Source organism: Rhincodon typus, chromosome 10, assembly GCF_021869965.1.
Source record: "Rhincodon typus isolate 14 chromosome 10, sRhiTyp1.1, whole genome shotgun sequence".
Taxonomy (NCBI): Eukaryota; Metazoa; Chordata; class Chondrichthyes; order Orectolobiformes; family Rhincodontidae; genus Rhincodon; species Rhincodon typus.
In genome coordinates, this window is record NC_063341.1 from 71,434,500 (window position 1) to 71,453,342 (window position 18,843).

At 42.7% G+C, this 18,843-nt stretch overlaps 1 protein-coding gene across 2 annotated transcripts in view; it reads left to right on the top strand.

Moving 5' to 3' along the window:
* The window catches only part of nexn (nexilin (F actin binding protein)), a 170,204-nt gene that overhangs the window by 64,707 nt on the left and 86,654 nt on the right, over positions 1-18,843 (top strand). For both annotated transcript variants that reach the window (XM_048602419.1, XM_048602420.1), the window contains 3 exons: positions 686-907; positions 13,933-14,121; positions 18,273-18,636. In XM_048602419.1, coding sequence (XP_048458376.1) covers positions 686-907; positions 13,933-14,121; positions 18,273-18,636 — 775 coding nt within the window. The remainder of the gene's footprint in view (positions 1-685; positions 908-13,932; positions 14,122-18,272; positions 18,637-18,843) is intronic.

Sequence of the window (18,843 nt, forward strand, 5' to 3'; positions counted from 1 at the left end):
GGGAGGCGGATAGAAGAGGGATAGAGGAATCAGAAAAGGGGGAGGGGAAGGGGGTTTATCCCTCTTCTATCCGCCTCCCACTCTCTCCCTATTTATTTCAAAACCCCCTTCCCCTCCCCCTTTTCTGATGAAGGGTCTAGGCCCGAAACGTCAGCCTCTCTGCTCCTATGATGCTGCTTGGCCTGCTGTGTTCGTCCAGCCCTGCACCTTGTTGTCTCTGTTCTTCAGTCTGTTTGCTAGTTGATTTGTACAAAAGGCAGAATACAATGCAGATCAATGCAAAATAGCCATTCATATATACAGGAGATGTTTGTACGTCAGATCGTTAAAATTACACCAGTGTATAAATTATACCCTGTTCGTAAGTCAGACATTCGTAAATTGGGGATGTCCTGATTACTAGCATCCTGAAAGGACGGACTCCTCTCATCTGGGCTGTATATGGCTAAATATCCCAAACAATATGGTTAATTCTTAAACTCTCAAGCCATTCACTTGTGTACAACTGAAGACGAGCAATAATTTCCAGCCTTTCAACAATCTCCACATACAGAGAAAAGCAATTGGTTATAACAGAACTGCCCATCCTACAAAGAGGTGGGGTGAAGGGGAAATCGAGGCTTTTAGTCATGTATACGTTCCCCCCTGCCCCCAGTTTCCAATTCTCTGCTCTGACTCCTTTCAGGATGAAATCAATGAGAGCTCTGGAGTTGTAAGTACAGAGTATGAAGAGCTGATGAGGCTAAAAAGAACAGGTTCCATTCAAGCCAAAAACTTAAAGTCAAAGTTTGAAAAGATTGGCAAGCTGTCAGAGGAGGAAATACAGAAGAAGATCGAAGATGAAAGAGCCAAGAGGAGAGCGGAGGACCTGGAGATAAAGGAAAGAGAATCTGAACGATTCAGAGAGGTAAGTTTTCTTCTGGTAGAAAATTGGTTGACTTGATTGGAAGAACCTTGAGCATAAAATTTGAGGGATAATTCTATTCTGCTTGGCCTTTCTCAATACACAGAGGCCAACATTCCTGCATCTGGATCAAGAAACTATGGGCTCAGGAACTAAACTCCCAAATTGGGTTGGAATGCAATTGTGTTGGAAGCAGTGTTGCATCCCAGGGAGTAGTCTCATCCTAAAACAGAATGTTGAACAAGTGAGATTTCATCTGTATGTTCCCATTAAAGATCCCAGGGCAGTACATGAGGATCCCTTAAGTGTCCAAGCCAACATCCCTTTCTCAGGTAATATCACTGAAATCAAGCCAAATGGCCATGGCTTTTTGAGGGTGCTGAATATCACTCAAATCTTTTCTTTCTTCTTTTCATTGGTTGCATCCATCACCGGCCATGTCAGCATTTGTTGCTCAGTCCTTATTGGCTCTTGAACTCAGTGAATCTCTCAATCATCTCAGTGGGCAGTTAAGAGTCAAACAAACACACTTGCAGTGATTGGAACAAAGGCTAGGTTGATCTCAATGACTATGAGATCCTCGATTGGGATTGTTCACCTGGACCAAATGGGGGGCCCTAGATATAAACAGGAGATTCAGAGATTCTCTTCAATTTAGGGACCAGCTTTGAGCTGGCTGGTCACAGCCCACGTACACTATGCATCTAAATAAAGGGTGACTTGGTGATGGGATACCAGCCTCTGTGCACTTATTTCAACATTGCTGTGGGTCAGGTGTTATATGTAGACCAAGTAAGAATGGCAGAGATAACAAGGTGTAGAGCTGGATGAACACAGCAGGCCAAGCAGCATCAGAGGAGCAGGAAGGCTGACGTTTCAGGCCTCGACCCTTCTTGAGAAAAAATGGCAGATTTCCTTCCACAAAGGACGTTGGTGAACCAGATGGGTTTGTACAACAATTGATGACAGTTGTCTTGGTCACCATCATTGAGACTAGCTTTATATTCCACATTTATTAATCAAATTTATATCCCACCATCTCCTACGGTGCCTGTGCCCCTGGTCCAGTGATATTGCCACTCTGTCACTACCTCCCCTTCACAACAAAATAAGCCACGGCATTTCTTCAAACAAAGCAACTGTGTTGCTAGGATAAGCAGCTGTTGAAATGCACATCTTTCTTGAAATTGTATCATATCATTTTTAAAGTGTTTGAGATGTCTAGGGTTCAGTGGGTCACAGTCTGCTTCTGCTTAAGAAGGACGTGTATTGAAATCCCACCTCAGACACATGAACAAATAGCCTTTTATCACATTCTGGTGCAGAACTGAGGGAGTGCTGCACTGTCTGTGGTGCATTTGAAATGTTCAGGTAGATGCAATAGATCATACAGATCTGTTTTGAACAACCGGTGAGTTCGGCCCCATCTCCTAGCCAATATTTTTCTCTTGGCCAATGTCTTACAGATTATTTTATATCCCATGGCTGTTTGTGGGAACTTGCTGTACGTAAACTTCGGAATTTTCTAACACAGAGTGTTCAGTCTTTAAGTATGTTTAAGATAGAGATCAATCGATTTCTAATTACCAATCGCGTGCGGGGTTATGGGTCAGGTGGTTGAAGTGCTTGATCAGTCATGATTGTATTGAATGGCAGGGCAGGCCAAATGGACTGAATGGCCTATTTCTGTTCCTATCACCTTTCCTTGACATTGACAACACTTAGAATATATTTCATTTCGATGTTAACTTTTTTTGGGGACATCCTGAGGTCGTTAGAGGTGCGACAAAAATGTAAGTCTTCAACACATGCCCATTGAATCCTTCAGTAGTGTAGAAGGGACAGCTAATTCATATACAGGTATTTCTGCTATAACGTGTGTTTTATTCACATGAATTAGCTGTAATGAAATTGATGAATAGTAGACTCTGTTTGGATAACACAAACTTTCTGCTGTACAGGTAGTGATTTTTTTTGTAGCGATTTCCCTATTACATGATTTTCCATAGCACGAGGTCACACAAGAACGCAACTATCGCGTTAAAAGAAAACTACCTGTAATCAAATCCGCACTGAGTCTGAAAGGAAACTTTTTGGGACCTTAGTTGGTTTCAGATAAGAATTGTTCATTTGACTCTGGTCATAGAAAGATCTACAGCACAGAAGGTAATGCTTTGGTCCGTCACAATCACACTGGTCAAAACAGCCACCTCACTATTCCGAGCCCATTTTCCAGCACTTAGCTTCAATTCAAATTCAATCGAGATGACCCTGATTTATTCGCATTATGTCAAATAACTTTTTGCCTGCTTGCCTTCATCTGTCACAGCATTGAGTACAGCAGTTGCTACGTCACATTATGACAACACAAGATATTGGAAAGGCCACTTTTGGAGGACCGCTGACAATTCTAATCACCCTGCCACAGAAGGATGTTGTTAAACTGGAAAGAGTACAAGGATGTTACCGAGACTGGAGGGTTTGAGTTAGAACATAGAACAGTACAGCACAGTACAGGCCCTTCGGCCCACAATGTTGTGCCAACCTGTTATCCTACTAAGATCAGTCTACCCTGCGTACCCTACATTTTACTATCCTCCATGTGCCTATCCAAGAGTCGCTTAAAAGTCTCTAATGTGTATCTGACTCCACTACCACTGCTGGCAGCGCATTCCACATGCCCACCACTCTCTGTGTGAAGAACCTACCTCTGACATCTCCCCTATACCTTCCTCCAATCACCTCAAAATTATGTCCCCTCGTAATAATCATTTCCGCCCTGGGAAACAGTCTCTGGCTATCCACTCTATCTATGCCTCTCATCATCTTGTAAACCTCTATCAAGTCACCTCTCATCCTTCTTCACTTCAATGAAAAAAGCCCGAGCTCCCTCAACCTTTCCTCATAAGGCCTGCCCTCCAGTCCAGGCCGCATCCTGGTAAATCTCCTCTGCACCCTCTCTAAAGCTTCCACATCTTTCCTATAATGAGGTGACCAGAACTGAACACAATAATCCAAGTGTGGTCTAACCAGAGTTTTATACAGCTGCAGTTTAACCTCGCGGCTCTTAAACTCAATTGCCCTGCCAATGAAAGCGAACACACCATACGCCTTCTTTAGAACGCTATCAACCTGGGTAGCGACTTTAAGGGATCTACGGACATGGACCCCAAGATCCCTCCGTTCCACCACACTGCCGAAAATCCTGCCATTAACCCTGTATTCTGCATTCAAATTTGACCTTCCAAAATGAATCACTTCATACTTTTCTGGGTTGAATTCCATCTGCCACTTCTTTGCCCAGCTCTGCATCCTGTCAATGACCTGTTGCAATCTACAACAGCCCTCCACGCTGTCCACAATTCCCCCAAACTTTGTGTTATCAGCAGACCTACTAGCCCACCCTTCCACTTCCTCATCCAAGTCACTTATAAACATCACAAAGAGCAGAGGTCCCAGAACAGATCCCTGTGGAACACCACTGATCTCCGAGCTCCAGGCTGAATACTTACCATCTATTACCACCCTCTGTCTTCTATTGGACAGCCAGTTTTGTATCCAGACAGCCAAATTTCCCTGAATCCCATGCCTCCTCTCTTTCTGAATGAGCCTACCATGTGGAACCTTATCGAACTCTTTGCTAAAATCCATATACACCACATCCACTGCTCTACCTTCATTGATGTGTTTTGTCACATCCTCAAAGAATTCAATAAGGCTTGAGGCATGACCTGCCCCTCACAAATCCATGCTATTTCTAATCAAACTGTGCTTTCCAAATAATCATAAATACTACCTCTCGGAATCCTCTCCAATAATTTGACCACCACAGAATAAAGACTGACCAGTCTGTAATTCCCAGGATTATCCCTATTCCTTTTCTTGAACAAGGGAATGACATTTGCCACCCTCCAATCTTCTGGTACTACTCCAGTGGACAGTGAGGACGCAAAGATCATGGCCAAAGGGGCAGCAATCTCTTTCCTCTCTTCCCGTAATAACCTTGGGTATATCCCGTCTGGCCCAGGGGACTTATCTATCCTCATGTTTTTCAAAATTTCTAGCACATCCTCCTTCCTAACATCAACCTGTTCAAGCATATCTGGCTGTTTCATGCTGTCCTCACAAAACATCAAAGTTCCTCTCTCAGGTGAATACTGAAGCAAAGTATTCATTAAGGACCTCCCTACCTCCTCTGACTCTGTACACAAGTTCCCTCCACTATCCCTGATTGGCCCTACTCTCACTCTGGCCATCCTCTTGTTCCCCATGTAAGTATAGAACGCCTTGGGGTTTTCCTTGATCCTACCCACCAAAGTTTTCTCATACCCCCTTCTAGCTCTCCTAAGTCCATTCTTCAGTTTTTTCCTGACTACCTTGTAGACCTCTAGAGCCCTGCCTGATCCTTGCTTCCTCAACCATAAGTAAGCTTCCTTCTTCCTCTTGACTAGGTGCTCAGCATGTCTTGTCGTCCAAGGTTCCTTCACCTTAACATCCTTTCCTTGCCTCAGTGGGACAAACCTATCCAGTACTTGTAGCAACTGCTCCCTAAACAACCTCCACATTTCTATTGTGCATTTCCCTGAGAACATCTAATCCCAATTGGTGCTCTGTCATTCTTGCCTAATAGCATTGTAATTCCCCCTCCCCCAATTAAATACTTTCCTATACCATCTGCTCCTATCCCTCTCCATGAATTATAAGGAAAGGCTAGACAGGGTGGGACTTTTCTCTCCCTAGAGCGTAGGTGATTGAGGGGTGACCTTATAAAGGTTTATGAAATCATGAGGGGCATAGATCAGGTGACTAGCCAAGGTCTTTTCCCAAGGAAGGGGAGTCCAAAACTACAGGGCATAGGTTTAACTTGAGAGAGGAAAGATTTAAAAGGAATGTGAGGGGCAACTTTTTCACACAGAGGGTGGTGCGTATATGGAACAAGCTGCCAGACGAAGTGGTGGAGGCTAGTACAATCACAACATTTAAAAGGCATTTGGACAGGGACATGGATATGGATGGGAAAGGTTTAGAGGCAAATAGGACTAGTTCAGTTTACGAAATGTGGTCGGTATTTACGGGTTGAGCTGAATGGTCTGTTTCGTGCTGTATGACACTGTAACTCTATGACCCTATAACAGCAAATACGACAAGTAAACGACTGAATACAATCTCCCATGTATTCCAGCGTTGGCTAGAGTTGCGCATGAGGATCTTGCAGAATCCCCCTGTTGCAGCTCCTTCCGAAGGAATTGCTCAAGAAATTGAATTTTCTAATTGGCAAACCTGCAGCATCTTGCACCCTCTGAGACTTCAGAGGGTTCCGACTGCATTCAGCTCAATAGTTGCCCAGGAAAGATTAGAGGATTAAAAACCTACCGTGACCCATTGGGATCTATCCAACCGAATCCCCACTGATTCCCTGACTCGGCCCACGTCCTCCTGCCAGAGCAGACCTCCTGGACCTGCCATTCTGCCACTCTCCTCCCTCCCAACCCCAGTCCAACCCAAAAAACCCCTCTCCCCTCCTGCCAGACCAAGCCCCCAATCTGCCCCCATCCCAATGAGCACTGCCCATGTTCTGAGCACCCATTCTTTTTCCTGGTACCCCAACACACCCACCCCTCCCCTTATCCACTCGGCACTCTGCCTCCTTACATACTTACCTAACACATTTACCTTCCCTCAGTTGCTGCCAAAGTATTTTCGGGACACTTAATGAATTTAATCCTGAAATTCAGTGTTAGGTACTGTAACAAGGCCGTATCTTGTTCTGATGGCACTGCTCCTGCGCAGAGTTGATTTTCCCCTTGGTTTCCTCCAATTCATAACAGGCCAGCCTCAGGAGTTTGGCTGCAGAAATCACCAACGGGTAAGTATGCCATTTTAAAGAGGATTACAGTCAGTTAAGTCAGCTCTGATGGTCAATTTCTGTACATTCTGCCTGACATGGGATGGACAGCGGTCTCCATTCCTCTGCCTCTGGGCAACATAATGTCTCAGCGATAGAAAATAGAGAAATTTTTGATGAAAGGAAAATACAGAACAAGTTGGCGTAACTAACACTTGTTGTACATGGATCTGAAAGGGTTAATACTGAGCAGTGCCCGAAATAACACCCACTCTGATGATGTCACATGGACTTGTGAACAGAACTGCTTACGAACTTGAAGGAGTGTGACCTCATACCTGGTCCTCCTCAAAATCCTTGGAACAATTTATCTGAAATTAATTGCTAACGTGTAACAACACATACAAGAGGAACCCCGGTTTGAATCTGACCATGGCAGATGGTGGAATTTAAATTCAATTTTAATCTGGAATTAAGGATTTAGTGATGACCATGGGACTGTTGCCAGTTGTCAGGGGAAAAACCCATCTGATTCACTAATGGCTTTACTTACCTGGTGTGGCCTATGTGTGACTCACAGAAATGTGATTAACTCCTAACAGCCTTCTCGCCAGTTCGGGATAGGCAGTAAATGGTGACCTCGCCAATGATACATCCGTGTGTGAATAAAAAAAAAAAATCACGTTTTGCTCAGTACAGGAGCCTCTTCTAGTTAGACTACCAAGTGGTTCATAGAATCCCTCTCGGCCCATCAAATCTGCCCTGATGCTCCGAAAAGCATCCCACCCAGACACAGCCCCAACTGCTATCCCTGTAACCCTGCATTTATCATGGCTAATCCACCTAACCTGCACTTCCGTGGACACTACAGGACAATTTAGCACGGCCAATCCACCCTAACCTGCACTTCCCGGGACACCACAGGACAATTTAGCACGGCCAATCCACCCTAACCTGCACTTCCCTGGACACCACAGGACAGTTTAGCACGGCCAATCCACCTAACCTGCACAGAGTGTCTTTGAACTGTGGGAGGAAACCCACGCAGACATGGTGAGAACACACAAACTCCACACAGTCAGTCACCCAAGGCTGGAATCGAACCTGGGTACCTGGTGCTGTGAAGCAGCAGTGCTGACCAGTGAGCCACCACGCCACTCATACAATATTTTCCATGTTATTACACACCTCTGGAAGCAGGTGGGACTTGAACCCATGCAGCCTTGTTCAGGAGGTAGGGATACCACCCCATACCACATGATCGCTAACAATACCACTCGGCCATCACCTTCCCACATGGTTTTTTCCTCTGCCACACTAAACTAAGTAAGCCGTGTATATCCCTACACCGAGAGGACAGTGGCAGCAAACCTACCCCATGTCGAAATGCAGACTCAATTTAACTGGACATACACACACTTCTCAGAAATTACCCTTTATGTATGAGGTTCAGTTGATACTAAGAGACCACTGTAGGGTAACGTCCAGTTCTGGTCACGAAACTTCAGTAAAGTTGTCAGGATCCTCGAGAGGGTGCAAAGGAGATTTACCAGAATGGTTTCAGGAATGGGGGATTAAACCAACACGGTTATGTTCGAGAAGGTGCAGAGAGGAACACAGAAACAGTAGTAGGTCATTCAGCCTATGCAAGCTGGCTCTGCTAAGCAATTCAATTATCCACATCAGTATATTTTCACTACACTGTCCCATGTCTTTTTACGTTATTGATAATCCTTGCTGGGGATGGTGCAAGCAGAGACATCAATAATTTCAACAGAAAACTGTACGGAGACTGCAGGGATATGAACATCCATGGGTACAGGGATAGAATGGAACTGGCTAGATTGCTCTAAATAGTCAATTTGCTAAATGACTTCCTTGGAGCCATAATGAGTCTGAGTTTTCAGAAAAGACCAACAGACATGGTCAGATTCAGCTATGATAAACCTTCTGCTTTGTGCCACAACTCTGGCTTGTGTTCCCATGTTGACACGTGATCTAATAGAGGCACTTGTAAGGATAACTCACTCGTAGTGGAATCTAGGGAAAAGGAATTGGCTACTATAAAATTAATCAATAATTGTCGTTCTGCATCAGTCCATTCTGAAGTGAAACCAGAAGTAACTATCACATCACACCATATGTAATGGAAATCTAAAAAAAAATTAATACTCTCTAAATACTGAAATTTTCATGATTGTGATTTTATTAGGCTGTGTTATGAAAGCATATACATCAAAGTAGATAAATGGAGTTAACGCATAATCTAACTGAAAGGTGGACCTAAAGAGGGACAGGGAACCTGCTCATCTTCATGTATCACCTACAGACACTCCTTGATAACAAATTTTGAATAGTAGTTAAGCAATTTTTACAAAGTTTTTTTTTAAATTAAATCATTGTTGGGATGTGAACCATGTTTACTGCCCATTCCGAATTACTTTGTAGGAAGTGGTGTTGGAGAGCTGCCTTCCTGAACAGGGCTGTTACGAAGGGAGTTCCAGGATTTTGAACTAGTTATAGGGAGAGGAATGATGATACAGTTCCAATCAGGATGGTGTGTGGCTTGTGAGAAACTGAAAAAGTCTGGACGTTTTTCCATGCACTTACCAGCTTTGGACATGATGTTGCAAATCCAAAGTCACCCTGGTTTCTAAGATATAAAACATCCATCCTGTCCCACGGTACAGTGTTGTGCAGTAATGCAGAAATCCCTGCTGCTATTGACAATCTTTTCCCTTTGTTTCATTTTGTAATCACATTGAGGAAGAATGGAATATGGTAAAGGAACTCTAGTGCTTAGAATCTCTGGATTCCTTTATTCAGTGCCAAAAGCATGGAACGCAGGGAAAAAGTTCTCTCTGTATTATTGGCAAAATTGTAAGAATGGGTTTTCAATTATGCAATACATTCTGGTCAGAAGAAATTATTTGCTTCCTGCTTGTGTTTTTGCTTGAGGGAAGTGGAGTGCTGGCTTTGAAATTCAAACAGGAATTTTAATGCCACATTCAGGATACCCTACGACATTAAAACTTTCATTAAGAGCAACAGACAGTGCAGCTAAATCAATATTCTAATAGTTTTCAGACTTGGGCTTCCCACTACATTTGCTGGCACTGGATGTTTCAGGAGAAGGTTCAGTCATAAATGTCAATGCCATAGGAAAGGAGTGAATCATTGAGCCATGATTTTATACTCAAGTTAGGAGTTTGATGGTTGCAGAGCCTCAATTAATAAACTTTAAAATCTCACCCTTTCAAGTTGAGGAGCTGAAGTCAATAAATATGGTAGTATGCGGAACACAAATTCAAAAATCTGATGCAGTGTTGCCTTTATTTTTCTAAATATTTTCCCCAAAGAATTTGTGCTCAAGAATCCATACCTAGGTACCTTTATACCTAAGATGGTGCCGCAAGTGGCAACTTGTAAACTTTTCACCGTACTCATGTAAGTACATGTGACAATTGAATCTAATTCAATTAAAAAGACAACCTGCTCATAAACTTTACTGCTCTAAATGAACTTAAGGAGAGATTTAGACAAGTGTTTGAAAACTATGAGGGGCTTTAAGTGTAAACCAGGCAGTCTACGTCTGCATCAGACACTGCTCTTACAATGTAGTGATTCCAAAGAAAAAAGGATTTGTCATGGCACATTAAGACTTTCGTATTCCTAATATTCCTGGAAATTTCTGCTCACCCTGGACTGAGTGTAGGAAAGTGGCATGACAGATCAGGCATGGGGCTGCAGGGTCATGGTGAGGTACAGCTGGGTATCCTATCCTTTTTTATGGGACGATGTCACCAAGAGGCAGCAGATAGTTGAGAAATAGGCACTAGCCAAACATACATTCCTTGGGAGACAGCAGAAATAACAGTGCAGGTGAATTAAGACAATCCATTGGAGATGAGCTCTGGATACAAGTGAATAGTTCAGAATGAGGCCAAGCTATTGGTCTAAGAGAAGGGTTAACTGTGTCAAAGAACAATACAACACAGGAACAGGCCCTTCAGCCCTCCAAGCCTGTAATCACAGAATCCCAGCGGTGCGGATAGAGGCCATTCGGCCTAACAAGTCCACATCAATTCTCCGAAGAGCATCCCACCCAGACTCACCCCCATCCCAACCTTACCCTGTACTACTGTATTTCCCATGGCTAACCCATCTAACCTACACATCCCTGGACACTATGGGCAATTTAACATAGCCAATTCACCCAACCTACAAATCTTTGGACTGTGGGAGGAAAGCGGTGTAGACACGGGGAGAATGTGCAAACTCCACACAGACAGTTGCCCGAGGGTGGAATTGAATCTGGGTTCCTGGTGCTGAGGTTGCAGTGCTAACCACTGAGCCACTATGTTGCCCTGTAAGCATGCACTGACACATTTTGCCCTTCCATATTAAAACTGTCTTCACTTACAGGATTTGTATCCCTCTACTTTCCTATTCATGTATTCATCCAGGTGCTTCTTGAATGCAGTTATTGTCAAAGGTTTGCTTTTTGAAAAAAAGTTATATTCTGGGAAGTGGGCTAGTTGTTGCCAATCTCAAACTGCCTTTGCATTAATTTAGCAAGCCACTCAGTTCAAAGGACAAGAGTCAGTCACATGAGTGTGGCTTCTGGGCCCACTAGTCTGGTGGAGATACCACTATGCCACTATTTCCTTTGCATAAGATTGGAGGGGGGAACAGGGGAGAACTAATCCTTCAGTCACATTCACAGATCAATGTCACACACGATATGCTAAGAGCAATTTCAGTCCTGACTGATGGAAGACAATCATGAATCATAATGGAGGAATCAGTCACCAATGAAACAGTTGAAGATGGTTGGGCTTAAGGAACTTCTGCAATGATGGTCTGGGACTTCCACAATCACAACCAGCTTCTTTCACATGAGGAATCCCACATGTACACAACACTCCTCTCAGATTCTCACTGTCTTCAGTTCTGCTGAGGCTCCTCGATATCACACTTGATGGCAAGAACAGTCACTTTCACTTCACCTTGAAAACTCAGTTCTTTTGTCAATGCAAAAAGTGAGACTGGTGAGGTCTAGAGTTCAGTATACCTGGTGGAACCCAAAATGACCACTGATGAGCAGGTTATTGCCGCTATTACTCAAGTTCAATTTATGCATGGGCTGAAGTTACCATCGAGGGCCCATCTTCTCAACCTCAGCCCTTGCGACTCTCAGGTTAAACCACGACCAGTCATCTCTCTAAGAAATCAGTCTATGGTCCTCTTTGACCATGGTGGCTATATAGTAATGAGTGTACTACATTTTTAAAAGTGAGTAACAACTGGTTTAACAATTATATGTCAACAGTAACAGTACATCCTATCTGGAATCTGGCATACCTCAGACTCCAATTCCATGCGATTTGATGTCATTTTGACATAGCCTCCAGTGCACATTCCCAGTAGCTGCCTTAAAAGTCACAATTCCCTCTACATTAATTTCTCCTCAATTCTTTTTATAGTACCCATTTTTATCATAAACATTTGATTCTTCACTCTGCAAGCTGACCACAGCTCCATCGTATCTCCCTTTGATTTGAGGCTGTAATTTCCAACAGCATTCTCAGTCATGTTGGAGCATGTGTAGGATGTTCACTTATTGTTTTCTTGGAAAGAAAACATTCATGAATTGGAATAGCTGCTACTAATTACGGCTAGTCTATTGCTATGACAGTAATGAAGACTGCAATTGAACAGCATGGAGTAATAATTAAATGGATTGGATAGATTATTTCTGTGGACAGGACAGCTGGCCAGCTTCCCACACTGCCAGCTAAACACTAGTGTTGTAATTGTATTGGAACTGAGCTTTGGGCCACTTAGGCTTGAAGCACAAGTCTGAAGGTGGTTGCAAATATCCTAGCCTTGTCTTTTGCACTTATGTGCTGGACTCCATCATTCTGGGTGGGGATGATTGTGGCACCTACTTCTCCGGTCAGTTATTTGTTCACCATCTATAACCGAATGCAGCACTACTGCATAGCTTTGATGGGATGGGGTAATTGCTTAGCTCTATCCTGTAACAGTGAGCCATTTTGGTTGAGCAAAGCAGGACATGATGACACTCTGTGGTCCAGGCAGATTAGGTGGCGAGTGACTAAGCCAGCTCTCTGCTAAAGTCAATAACCTTTGACCTTTTAGAATGCTTGTTACTCCTACTAAAGTGCACTTCCCACTTCTCTGCATTAAAGTTCATCTGTGATGTGTTTGTCTGGTCCACCAGTCTCTGTCTTGAGTCTGTGAGGAGGATAGTCACAGTTTGCAATAATTGATGGGGAAGGTGATAAATTGTGGCAATGTCAGTAGTCTAGCCTGAGGTTTCAGATTGCTTATGCTCTGCAAACATGGGCTCAAAGCCCGCCAGGGCAGATAGTGATATCTGAATTCAATAAAAGATCTAGAATTGAAAAGCTAGTCCGTGGCAAATATCCATCTCTCTCACCCTTGCCTTTTCTGGGCAACATGTCACTTCAGGCCACAGCAATGTGGTTGGTTCTGAACAATGACGTAGACAGGATAATTTCTTAAGGATACAGAAGAAACCACTGTTGGAAGTCTTTAAACAAGATGCTGATTGTCCCTTCAGGTGGATGCAGTGCCACCCTAATTTTTAAGGAGCATTTCCCTAGCACTTCTTCAATATTTATCCCTCACTTCACAGATTTGCTCGTCATTTAATCATAACCATATATGATCTGCTTGTGCTCAAGTTGGCTGCTACATTTGCTGTTGGGAGACTGTTTTCAAAATCACTACACTAACCGCTGGAATGGGCAGGCTGTTTGCTGAGGAAATGCAGGACATGCAAGGCTTGTATCGCTTCGAATTTAAAAAAGCACGAGACAACTTGATTTCAACATAATATCCTGATGGCTTTTGACAATGTGCATGCAGAAAGGATGTTTTCCATCTGCAGAAGAATCCAGAACAAGGAGTCAGAGTTTCAAAGTAAGGGATTGCCCATTTAAGACAGATGAGGAGAAATTTTGAAGATTGAGTGTCTTTGGAAATGATTTTGCTACATCATGGAGAAATGATTCTTGGTAAGCAGGGAGATGAAATTTCAGGGGAGCAGGCCGTAAGGCTATTGCTTTGCTCAGCCTGCAGTATGATAAAATTAAGGTCAACAGTCACAAATTTAGTTGTTTTATATTTGCAGGAAGAAACAGAAGAGGTCACAAAGGAGCCTAAAAGAGATGACGCTCCATTTACACACAAAGTTGACATGCGAGCTCGCTTTCAGCAAATGGCTAAAGCAAGAGAGGAAGAAGAAAGGAGAAGAATTGAAGAGCAAAAACTTCAACGGATGCAATTTGAGCAGAAGGAAATTGATGCAGCACTGCAAAAGGTATCGTGTAAGATAATTTCCAAAAACATATCCAATCTGTATCATATCCGAGTGAATGAAACGGTGGCTGTCTTTTGCTGACTAAACACAATGGCTAACTTGTATGTTGCAAGATTTTGATGGTTAAGTGGGTTGGATAAGGTAGAGGACATTTTTATCCATTTGCAAAGATAATCAAAACGAGGGGCCATCTGAGAAAGTCACCAGAAAGTTAAATGAAAACGCGAATTTCCTTATCCAAACTATGGAACTGGCTACCACATGGCATTATTGAAACTCAGTTTAAGGGGAAGCTAGACAAGCACAACAGTAAAAATAGGATATGTAGCTAGTGTTAACTGGAGTGGGGAATAAATGCTGACATTGATCTGTTCGGCCAATGATAAATCTGCAAAGTTCCAAAGTTCTGAACCAGAGAGGTTCTGAAAATAGAAGGCAAGGGTAAATCAGAATACAGGAAGTGATACCAAATTAGCAATTGACAAAATGTTTAAGCTCTATATTCACCTTAAATGCTCCAAAACATTTATACCAATTTTGCATTGTTGACATGCAAGTAATTATGCAGGAAAAGCAGCAGTCCATTTGTCCATGCCAAGCTCCCAAAAAAAACAAATGAAAATGTCATTAAACTTTCATGTTGAATTTTAAGTCTTTCCGAGGACACCGTGGATAACTCCTCCGCTATTCTTCAGAATATGTTCTTTGGGATCTTGTAGCAGTGAAACAAGTAGTTGGGCCTTAGTTCAACATTTCACCCTAAAGATGGCACCTTAAGCAATATAACAATGTTAAGGAATTTACTATACTGAAGCACTGTAGTCGTTACTAAAGAGTGAAACTTGCAATGAAACATTAAATTTCAGACTTTTCCTATTCCAATCATTGTGAATACTGTGGTCATGTTCTGATATATGAAGAGAAACTGGATTAGTTAGGAATATATTCATGGATATTCAAAAAATGAGAGCAGTGGAAATCAAGGAAAAATATTGATTAAGTTCTACCAGGACGAAACAGTAAACGCAGGAAGGATGTTCCAGATGACCAGGTAGTCCAGTATCAGGGATCACAGTTTAAGGATACAGGTGGCACAGTGGCTAGCATTGCTACCTCAGAGTACCATGGACACGGATTTGATTCCAGCTTTTGGTGACTGTCTATGAAGGAGTTTGCATTTTTTCCCTTTTCTGCTGAGTGCTTCAGTTTCCTTCCACCATCCAAAGATGTGCAGATTAGGTGGATTGGCCATGGGAAATTGCCCCATAGTATCTAGGGATGTGCAAGCTAGGTGGATTAACAATGGAATTGATCAGGCAAACGGCCCCTTCCTGCACTGTAGGAGTTCTACAGATCTAAATTTTTTTTTCAGTCAGTGGCGAACCTGTGGAAATCTCTGCCACAGAAAGCAGTTGAGACCAAAACATTGATTGCTTTCAAGAAAAAGTTAGAAACACTATGGGCTAAAGGGACAACAGGGTATGGAGTCCAACAATCAACTGTGAGCACACAGAATGGCCTATCCATGCTCCTATTTTCAATGCTCCTATCATCATACTAGGGGTGCGCTATAGGCCCCTAAATGTCAGGGAAAGACATACATAGGAAATTCTCAGGAGGGTAAAAACAATACGACAAATGAGGGGAATTTAAATATCTCAAACGTTAACTGGGATAGGTAAGGTCTGAAAGGCTTCAGGGAATGAAGATCTTGCAATGTGTCCATGAGAGCTTTTGAAATCAACAAGTAAGGAAGTCTTACAAGCTAGAGGTGTTGGACCTTATTCTAAGAAAGCAAGCCAGGCAATTGGTAGATCTGGCATAATTCAGTAAGATTCAATGTGATTACTCATGACAGAGATAGACCAGAAATAAAAGTTCTGAAATGAGGAAAGGTCAATTCACATCACAGCAGTGGAAAGCATTCAGAAGTATGAGTGCAGGGCTAGAATACTCTCATAAGGGTGAAGGGACCAACAAGTACAGAGAACACTGGATGCCAAGGAACATACAGGATTGGATAATGGAACAATAAAAAAAAACTTATGATAGATACCAAAGGCTCAAAATAATGGGTGACCTAGGGTACAGAAAGTGCAGGGAGTTTTAAAATAAATTAGGACAGCAAAGAAGGGACACAAAGAATTATCACTAGACTGTTAATACAGAGACCCAGGTAATGTTCTGGGGACCTGGGTTTGAATCCCACCATGGCAGATAGTGGAATTTGAATTCAGTAAAAATCTGGAATTAAAAGTCTAGTGATGGTCATGAATTTATTGTCAATTGTTGAAAAATCCCATTTGGTTCGCTAATATCATTTGGGAAGTAAACGGTCATCCTTACTGCTCTGACTCCAGACCCATAGCAAATGTTGTTGACTCTTAATTGCCCTCTGGATAATTAGGGATGGGTAATAAATGCTACCTTAGCTAGCGACGCCCTCATCCTATGAATGAATAAAACAAAAATTAAGGAAAATCCAAAGGTTTCTGACAAATATCAGAGGCAACAGAATGAACCAGGGCACGTGTAGGACCTATTAGAGATCAATGTACCAACCTGTGTGGAAGCATAGCTAAGGTTTGAAAGAAGTATCTTGCATCTTAATACACGACACAGAATGTGTTTAGAAGTCAGGGACAGGGGACTGTGATATAGTTGAACAAGTTAGTATTGAGGGGGCATTGGCAGTTTTAGCATGCTTGAAATTGGATAAGTGCCCAGGCTGCTGTGGGAGAAGGTTGCAGGGCCTTGAATGTAAGTTTTCAAATCCTCTCTGGTCACAGGACAGCAAATTGCAAAACAATTATTTGAGAATGGTCGGGACAAACCAGAAAACTACAGGCCAGTGAGTCTGTCACCTGTAATAGGGAATCTGTTAGAAAAAAATCTGAGGATCAGAATTAATCTCCACTTGGAGAAACAGGGATTAACGAAGGATAGTCAGCATGGCTTTATAAGGGGAAGATCATATCTAACAAATCGGATTGAATTTCAAGAGAAAGTGCCTAGATGTGCAGATGAGGTGAATGATCTTGACATAGTCTACATGGTCTCCAATAAGGCTTTTGACCACGGCTTCCATGGCACCAGTTAGGAAGCTAAGACCCTTAGGATCCAAGGCAATTTGGATCCAGAATTGGTTTAGTGGCAGGAAGCAGAGGGTAATGGTCAAAGGTTTTTTTTGTGACTGGAAACCTGTGTCCAATAACAGTTTGCTGCTGGTCCTTTACTGTTGATTGTGCATTTTAACGATCTATTTAAATGTATAAGGTATGATCGATAAGTTTGCAGACAACATGAAAATGGTTGCTGTGGTAATTAATGAGGAGGGAAGCTAGTCTAGGCTGAACAGTGACAAATGGAATTTAGTCCTGAAAAGTGTGAAGTGGTGCATTTTGGGAAGACTAACAAGGCAAGGGAATATATGATGAATAACAGTAGCACTCTAGAAAGTACCGAGGATCAAAGGGACCTTGGTGTGCAGGTCCATAGACCCTTGAAGGCAACATAATAGGTAGATAAGGTGGTGTAGAAGGCATGTGAGATACTTGCCTTTATTAGTCAAGGCAATGAATACAAGAGCAAGGTGGTTATTAGACTACAGCTGAAGTGGTGAGTGCAGTACTGGTTGCCACATAAAAGGAAGCTTGTGATTGCACAAAGCAGGATGCAGAAGAGATCCACCAGGATTTTGCCTGAGCTAGAGCGATTCAGCTAGACTAGATAGGCTGGGGCTGTTTTCCTTGGCGCACAGAAGGCTGAAGGGGGTTCTGAGCGAGTGTACGAAGTTTTGAGGAGCACAGACAAGGTGGGTAGGGGAAAACCTTTCCCTTTAGTAGAGGGATCAACACAGAGGGAAAAGTTTTAAGGTAAGGATAAGGCCGTTAGAGTACCAGGAACATTCAGCCAAAAAAAGGGTGGTAGATATGGGAACCTTCAAGACATTTAAGAACTATTCAGGTGTCTCTTGAAAAATCATAGCACAGAAGGTTATGAGCCAAGGGCTGGAAAATAGGATTTTAAACAGACAGATGTTTAATGACTCATGTGGACAGGATGGGCCAAAGGGCCTCTGTGCTATAAAATTAAAAATACTTCCAACAGAATGATCTAGGCATTTAATTTTCCTAACTCCCAACTTGCAGAAAGGGGATGAAGAGGAGGAGGAGGAAGGCAGCATTGTTAATGGATCAACCTGTGAGGATGACAATGAAGAACTCATTCGGTCTGGCGCTCCATGGTTCAAGAAACCCCTCAAGAATACATCTGTTGTGGATGGAGAGCCTGTAAGGTTCACTGTGAAAATCATGGGAGAACCCACACCAGGGGTCACGTGGTGGTTTGAGGGTGAAATGTTGCAAGACTGCGAGGACTATCAATACATTGAAAGAGGAGAAACTTACTGCCTTTACCTACCTGAAACCTTCCCTGAAGACGAAGGAGAATACATGTGCAAAGCTGTCAACACCAAAGGAACAGCTGCTAGCACTTGCATTCTCACCATTGAAAGTAAGAATTAAGTTTGTACAAAGACAATTTTTCTAAAAGTAAGAAACTTGTGAACTCATCCACACACACACCAACTTAAAACTAATGCTTAAACTTCCAGCTTTTCTTTCAATGGCAACTAATTTCTTGAATTTTCTGTTCTCTTTTAGCTGATGACTACTAAATCTGCTGGAATTTCCTTTCTGTCTCAACCTTTACTACATTCAT